The sequence below is a fragment of the Siphateles boraxobius genome, unplaced genomic scaffold (genome assembly GCF_051911475.1).
Source record: "Siphateles boraxobius isolate OS27281-9 unplaced genomic scaffold, OSU_SipBor_1 66, whole genome shotgun sequence".
Classification (NCBI taxonomy): domain Eukaryota; kingdom Metazoa; phylum Chordata; class Actinopteri; order Cypriniformes; family Leuciscidae; genus Siphateles; species Siphateles boraxobius.
The window spans coordinates 18,833,498-18,842,048 of NW_027509193.1; the positions used below are offsets into that span (position 1 = coordinate 18,833,498).

The 8,551-nt window shown below is 36.1% G+C and overlaps 1 protein-coding gene across 1 annotated transcript; it reads left to right on the forward strand.

Moving 5' to 3' along the window:
• Positions 1-3,981: 3,981 nt before the first annotated feature.
• Positions 3,982-8,543, forward strand: ccdc43 (coiled-coil domain containing 43). The gene is made up of 5 exons (XM_077212706.1): positions 3,982-4,172; positions 4,495-4,585; positions 5,127-5,262; positions 5,403-5,449; positions 5,660-8,543. The coding sequence occupies exons 1-5, from the start codon at positions 3,999-4,001 to the stop codon at positions 5,845-5,847; spliced, it is 636 nt and encodes a 211-aa protein (XP_077068821.1). The 5' UTR covers positions 3,982-3,998; the 3' UTR covers positions 5,848-8,543.
• The last annotated feature ends 8 nt before the right edge of the window (positions 8,544-8,551 follow it).

Here is an 8,551-nt window from a genome sequence, read left to right on the forward strand (position 1 = left end):
ACAGCCAAAGAAGGGGTCGGCACAGCGATAAGACAAGATGGCCAAACAATGGGAGCCGCTTGCCTTGCTGAGGGAAGACAGCCCTGGAGAATGGGGTGAAACTGAAGATAAGACACAAGCGTCTGAAGAGGACAGCTTTAGTGTAGGCCAGAGCTGTCACACTGAGAAAGACAGAGGAAGAAAAGTGATAACCTCTGCCGTCCACTCCTTATGCCAGAAAATGGCTACATATATGACCTTCTGCATCTCTATTGTTCTGCTGACTGTCTTTTATAGCCAGAACTCGCACAGCTAACACACGAACATGAAAGCACATGCATGAAAACACACATAAAAAGGTATAAATCTAAAAATGTTTAGTTAAATAGTATTTTTACCAGGGCGAACATGATACATGCTCAAACACATGCATGTATCTGCATATTTAAAAGAATGAAATACAAGACTTTTTTAGAATGAAAATAAAAAATCCTCAGGAATGTCATAGTACCATTGTGTATGAATTTCTCCCATCTAGCGGTGAAATTGGATTTTGCATTCAAACGAATTGTGTTCTCCCGCTTTTTCAAATGCGTGTTGCATCTACGGTAGCTGTTATGTACCAAAAAGCTATGACAGGATGTCTTCTAATAGCACTTCGTCGAGTTTTCCTTCGGGTGAACAGGTTTATTTCAAACAAACTGCAACCTGACACAACGAACAAACGAATGTTACAGTATGAATAATAACAGTCCAATGCAGCCTTTTAAACTTGCCGGGGCAGAGACAAGCGCCTCTCACTGCTCTGCTCCTCTGTTTCTGCTGCTTTCAGTTACGTGACGCTGGCTCTGAACGAAAACGCATTGGCCTAGTACTTTTTGTCCCTCTCTGCTATTATAATTTTTCAAGATGGCGTAACGACATGAAGCCTCCGTGGACCTACCCGTCACATGTATATAAAGATAACAAATTCTTCGTTTACGAGGATACGTCAGATAATTGGCAGAGGTATTTGTACACCATTGAGGACATATTTATGAATAAAAATATTGATTTTAGATAATAAAATACCTAAAAAACTACACATAGTCCCTTTAAACGAGAAAAGTGAGGCTTTTACAGAGAAAAAGTCTTAAAGACTTTAAAGACTAAAGAATCAGTGTGGTCAGCTAAACTTTAGGAATGATGATTAATGCAGTAGACCTAAGTCAGGTTAATAGTCGCTGATGAAAACAAGGCTGTGAGGGATAGACGTAGAGGTCACGTCATTTTCACAACTTTTAAAACTGTTGCAGAGTTTTTGTCTACTGAAAGTAGCAATTTTGTATACTGAAAGTAACAATCGGATTGTTGTTAAACAACAGTAAAATTCATTGAACGCACTGTACTTCTTTCTGTCTCAGCCTCGTTTTCATTCCTGTAAAAAAATGAAATATGGCACTAGCACTACCCACTAAGGTCTACATAGGTATAAAAAAATTAAAGAAAAAAATTCTGATTTCTTTGAGATATATTATATATTGCCTTAAAATTGTAAAAAAAAAAAAAAAAAACACCAATTTTATTTTAATATTTTATGCACTTTATTTTTTAATATTTAAATTAAGATGAAAATATTTCATGGCATAACTAAAATGCAATGAAGAATAAAATAATCGAGCCAATTTTTTTATAGTTTTTCACAAAATAAATTCATGGAAAATAAATATTTAATCATAATCAGGAAATGTTTCCTTTTAATTCCCAAATTACAAACTCTACAAACATTCTGTAATTTATTCTCTTTAAGATCTTTTATCACCTTACATTTTTAAACGATGACTGTAATATATTTTAAGGACACCCTGGAAGCGGTCACGAACACACACTGATCACGAAGTGGGCCGGAGGTTTGTGTCACATACAGATGTGGGTAGCCTCGATACTGACAGAGAGGACACAGTATTGGTCCCGGAGGGGCTTCAGTGATGGGTGGTGGGAGATAGAGATCTTTGAAAGAGAGGCGGAGAGAGCACGAGTGTTTGCCTTTGGACCTGAGCATGTAGATACCCACCCGCACGCTCTGCCACAGCCCCTGGCTTTTGTCGCTTTGTATCAATCTGCATGTGCACCCTTGATAAAAAAAAAATAGTGCTTAAAATAGAGGCCCACAGCAACAAGCAACATCATGACCAACGACCCTGGACCCATATGCCTGGGAATGGCCTTATCTAGCTGTCTCTTTTTACATTTTATCTTTATGTAAATCTATTGTAAAAAGATATCCTCTTTAAAACTATCAGAGTTGGCATGAAAAAGTTTCAGATGTTTGAACAATATAAGCCACAAACATAATAATAAACAGGAAAAACACATGGGCACATTAAACCAATGGAAGTCTAAAATCAAAATACAGAGGCTAAAGTCATTACAATGTTCCTTTATGTGTGCAACCTATTTGTTAGTTTGTTATTAATGGATGGTTATTAAGGTAATGGACTTATTCCTTACTACTGTTAAAGCCTGATGGATTTTTTTCTCACTGGTTTCCCCACTAGAAGTTAAGCACAGAAAGAATGGATACACTAGAGAATTGCAAACACCAATAGCCACTTCAGATACAATTGCCCAGATTTAACCCTGTAAAGCCTGACTTACAAAACAATATACAGAGAAATCTTTTTTTAATGGATCAGCTTATTGAACCTTTAGACAAAATATTAAAATAACAAATAATAAAAAGTTTGCATATGTGTTGTTTTTTTTATCGCATATGATCCATTAGGCCTTTATGGCCCATATAACATCAGTGATAATATATGGCGTTGCCATTTACAATCAAAGAGGAGAAAAATAATACATTTTAATTTTAAAATGAACTAAAATAGGCTATTGTTGTTAAACAAATCAATGGAATTTTACAACAGTATAACAAACTACTTGTATAAAATGCATATAAAAATCAGTTGTTACTCTTGCCCAAAAATATCAACGTTTGCAATACTATGTTTGAGAGATGTACAAAGAAATATTCCTCAAAAAGTTATTTGTACATGTCATTTATAAAAATCACTAAAGATTTAATAGCAAAAAATAAATAAAAATAAGGCATGTCTAGCACAGACATTTTTAGTTATACTAAAAGGCCTTTTACCTACTTGGCTACAAAAAAGTATGACCTATTAATCAGAGGGCAGAAGCACGTTGTAGATTGTGTACTCCAGGTTTTTCAGCAAAGTTTTGATCGTGTTGATATTTTAGAGACCTTAGAAATCCATGTATCAAATATGCGACAGTAGGCTTTATACTGTTAAGCATGAACACACTTTTATGCAGACCTACATGCACAGCCTATATAGTTCATTGAGCAAACACATGCACACCATACAATGATGCCTTTATAGACCATTGTTTTAACCCTTATTAACATTCCCAAGTGAAAAGAAAATATAGCTAGAATCCAACAGTTCTTTACCTGGATCCGGACAAGCACCTGTGACTTCAGTCACCAGTAAAGTAGTACATTGGCGCCTACTGTCCTCTAGTGGTGAGTTTTGGTTTTTAAAATCAACTGGATTGTTTTCATGTTGCTTACACAGGACGTGTGCAATAGGCATATACAAATAAAACGTGTTTAAAACATGATCCCCCGGTTTCACAGACAAAGCTTAACCCTAGTCTCAGACTAAAATGAATGTTTGAGCTGTTTTAAATGAAAGCAACATGCACTGACACATCTTAAAATATGTAAGTGCCATTGTTTTGTCTCAAGATGCAAGGCACGTTTATAAAAGCTACTTAAATGCCCTAATTGAACAAAGGCCTAATCCTGAAATCCTACCGATGCGTTTAAAGTTGTGAGCATTTAATCTATGTCAAAAAGCAAATATTACATGTTAATAGTGAAATATTTAGCTAATTATTTCGCATTGAAAAGTATGTGTATCGATGCTTCTATTGAAAGCTAGTGTACCGCATTTGTGTCTGGCATTCTGAGCGGATATCCCTCCTCAACAACACCAGGACCCCAGCCAGGCAAGATGGCGGCGCCCGAACAAATCGCCGGGGAGTTTGAAAACTGGTTGAACGAGCGGTTGGACTCCCTTGAAGTAGACCGAGAAGTTTACGGAGCATATATTGTCGGAGTGCTTCAGGAAGAGGAAAATGATGAAGAGCAGAAGGATGCTCTTCAGGGCATTCTCTCCGCTTTTCTGGTCAGTGCACGCGCATGACACTTGCACGCTCAATTCAGCTGTCAAGATCTTTCACACGAGTCCCTGTGCTGTTGTGAATATTGTCAACTTTAAGTATTGTTGACAAACTTATCGCAAACCCAAAATACGCTTGTATGTTGTAAATATATTTTTTTATTGTTTTATTTGAACTATTATGAAAATTGATAAAAAAGCTTACGTTTGCGTAAGGTCTGTGCATAGATCTGTGTTATGGTGGGAAGTCAGTGTAATTATTAAAATAGTCTTTTGCATGAACGTTTTACACTTACATTGGTAAACAGGGGTCACTTTATTCTCACAGGAAGAAGACACACTGGATGAGGTTTGCCAGCAGATCCTAAAACAGTGGACTGAGTGTAGCAGCAGATCTGCAGCGATGAATCAGGCAGAGGGTAAGAGCTGACTTTAGCGAAGTTGAATCACATTGGCCCCATATAGCAGCTTAAAACTGCAAGTGTGGTGCATTTGTCTCCATGCTATATATATATATATAACCTCAATTGTATACATTTTTAAAAAGATATTAATACTTTTATTCAGCAAGGACACATTAAATTGAGCAGACATGATAGTAAAGATATTTATAACATTTAACATTTTTATATTTTAAATGCATGCTGTTCTTTTAAACTATATTTATCAAATAATCCTGAAAAAATGCATCAAAAAGCTGCATAGCTGTTTTAAATTTTAAGTATCAAATCACATTTGAATGATTTCTGAGCTGTGGTGTGGCAACTTTTTCTTCCTTTTTGCGAATGTTTTTGTGGCTGAGCACACTCGTTGAGCTTTTTGCCCCTTGGATGTTGAATCTTTGTACAATATTTTTTGTCGTCATTCTTTTCATAATACCATCTATATTATTTTACAATACAAAATAATAGTGATGCAAACTGTGTTTGGACAAAATTGTCTTGTTTTTTCTAATTCCAGATGAGGTTCAGGCCATTGCCAGTCTGATAGAGAAGCAGGCACAGATTGTAGTCAAACAGAAGGTGTCGTCAGAGGAATCCAAGAAGAGGAAAGAGGCTCTACTGGCTCAGTATGCTAATGTAACAGATGAGGAAGAATATCCTTTCAATACATATATTGTATTCTGTACTTGTTCTATGATTTCCATGACACCCTGTTGAGAACAAATCACCACTTAATCTCTCAAGCTCACGGTTCAGCTGATCCAGTGTGAAGCAGTTTCCTTAACTTTTGTACTGAAGATGAGGAGGAACAAGTTGTGATGGGAATACCCATTGAAAAATGTATCCTTTGTAATAAAAACTATCGCTCTAGGAGAAGATCTCTGGTCTGGTCATGTTCAAAGTGTATAGTATATATACCTTGTATATCTTGATAATGCTTAAATTACTTGTTTAGTGTCCAGTACCGTTATAGGAACAGCTGCAGTATGATCTACATTACTTATACTAAATATCTGTATCATGAACTGTTCCCTTCACTGCCAGCCCCAGCCCTGTTCAAAAACACCAATGTTGAGGATGTTTTAAACCGCCGCAAACAGCAGCGTGACGAGGCCAGAGAGGACGCACAGAAGAAGAAAGAACAGGACAAGATGCAACGCGAGAAAGACAAGCTGGTCAAGCAGGAGCGCAAGGACAAAGAGAAGAAACGCACTCAGAAGGGAGAGCGCAAGAGATAGAGAGGAAATAGAAAAACATTTGCAGACTATACGAGACCTCAGCAGACACTGTCCCAACTAACAATGTATGCATCCATCTCCGATTTTGGGTCTGATATTGTTTATTGAAAGATAATGTTAGGCCTAATGAGCTGTTTTCTTGGTTTGTACAAAACTAATCACAAAATGAGTGATAATTGTATTGTTACCCATTCATTTATTACAGGTGCTGGCTGCTGTGCTACTTATTCAAGGGTAAATTGCACAAAACCGTCAAAAACATGTTCAGGTCACATTTTAACCCTAAAATCTACTAGATTTGACTACTTTGCTCCCTCTTTCTAAAGGGATAGTTCACCCAAAATTGTTAATTCTGTCATCAATTACTCAACCTCATGTCGTTCCAAACCCTTAAGATTTTTGTTCATCTTTGGAACACAAATGAAGATCTTTTTGATGCAATCTGAGACATTTCTTCTGTCCCTCCATTGACATCTACAGAAATGACACTTTGACGCTTCAAAAAGTTCATAAAAAGATCGTAAAACTAATCCATATGAATTTGAATCTGAAGTGATATGACCGCTTTGTGATGAATTGAATTTAGGATTTTATTCACATATAAACGTTGATCAGGGAACATTAACAGAAGCTCAACCGAGATTAGAATGTCTGAACAACAATGTGACACTGAAGACAGGAGTCTTCAGTGTCACATGATTGAGAACAAACCTCTTGCTGAAGCTCAAACGTGCTGTGTAACATGATAATTAATTGGTTCTCGCAAGTCAAGTGAACATGCTTGAGCGTCAATTTACCACAACTGATGTGTGAGTTGATGGATGTTAATGTGAATAAAAGCCTAAATTCAATGGTAATTGTATAAAGCGATCGAGTCACTTCAGATTCATATGGATTAGTTTTATGATCTCTTTATGAAGCGTCAAATTGGTAGTTGTGTCAATGGAACAGTTTATCAATGGAGGGACAGAAATGTCTCATATTTCATCAAAAAGAACTTTGTGTTGCGAAGATGAAAGAAAGTCTTACAGGTTTGGAACGACATGAGGGTGAGTTATTGACAAATTGCATTTTGGGTGAACTAACCCTTTAAGGTAATCATGTGCACGACGAAATATATGTATGTATATGTGTAAAAAAAAAAAAATAGAAAGCAAAAATTGAAAAGCAACCTGGACTTCCATGAGATTTACTCTTTAACGTTTACCAGCAGATAACCAAAATGCTTGTCTTAAAACAGTATAATTCCTCTTCTTATTGCCTCGGGGGACTTGCAAATAACCTGTGAACCTGTTTTATATGTTTTCCATATTCTGCTTTTTAGTAGCACTCCAGTGATTAACACAAAGTTACTTTAGAGACAAAAATATATCTGTTTATTCAGCTCACAAGCTTTTTCAGAACAACCTGAAACCAACTGAAGCCTTCTTGTCATGTAGCAATATATGGAGAGGGCTCAGAGACTACCCAAAGACGGAGAAACATTACTGCCAATGAATAGGAGAGAGGGACTTTAGGTGTGGTGGATGTTTCTGTCTCAGTTGTGGTTTATTTTTATTGTAGGGCAGTGAACCTAAGAGATGATCCTAATACAAGAAGGGTATGTTTATGCATTTTTATCAGTTGACAACTGTTCATTTGAAGCTGCTACATATTGTGCCAACACCTTGTAGACTGCCCTCTCGGATACTACAATGGTCTGCACTGTAAGCAAACTGATAACTTTAAACCTTTATTGTCTGTTAGCTTGAAAGATCATGTGATTTGAGAATTCTTTTATCAGAGCAACAATATTTAAAATTTTGTACGCTAAAATATTCCAAAATTGGTACAATAAATTGAGCTGTGTAAATGATCGTGTTCACTCTTGGCTAATGTGACCAGTCAACTTGAGTCACAGAGAATGTAGTTCTGCCTTTTTATATTATACACTTGGTGTCATATGTAATTTTACAAATGGGATTTTTAAATGGGATGTTGCAAGGCCAATGGTAGATGCTTTTTTTTTATCTACAGATTCGGTTTGTCCAAAAGGAACATCAGGCGCTATAGTTTGTATTATCTGGGTGTCACTGCTGATTGCTTGAAAGCTGTTAAAATATCTTTATCAATCTTCTATTTATGCAATAAGAGCTCTAACTCTTGAATACTGATGACTGATTAAACTGTTGTACAATCTGTTCTCATCTATCCAAACACTGCTTTGCTTACCTCACATGTTTTTTTTTACATCTATACAATTTAAATGTTGTAAAGGTCAAATCTGTTTCTTGACCATATTCAGGGGTCAAAACTTTAATGACGTCCAAATGATTTTATGATGGAAACCACCTAGTGAGGTACACTCTTCAGTAATGTTTATTCTGTTAAGCCAAAACTGCTTGATTTAAGGAAAAAATATATTTTCCTAGGATTTTCAGCACTGAATGAGAGAAAGGGACTTTTTTTACAAATGGCTTTCATTATTTAGCCAACCAGCTGTTTTTGGTGAGTTGATGGCAACACTTTTTTAAAATGTAAATTATTCCAAGTGAACAGAAATTCAGAAAAAATATACCAGCTTTACTGGATTATTTTACAAGTGGTTTCATTTTATAACGACAGGGATCTGCTTTTTTAATTAGGGGCAACATTAATTGATTAACATTGTATTTTGGATCAATGTTTAATTAAATAAACCGTAGTTTTACGCACCAGTCTTTGA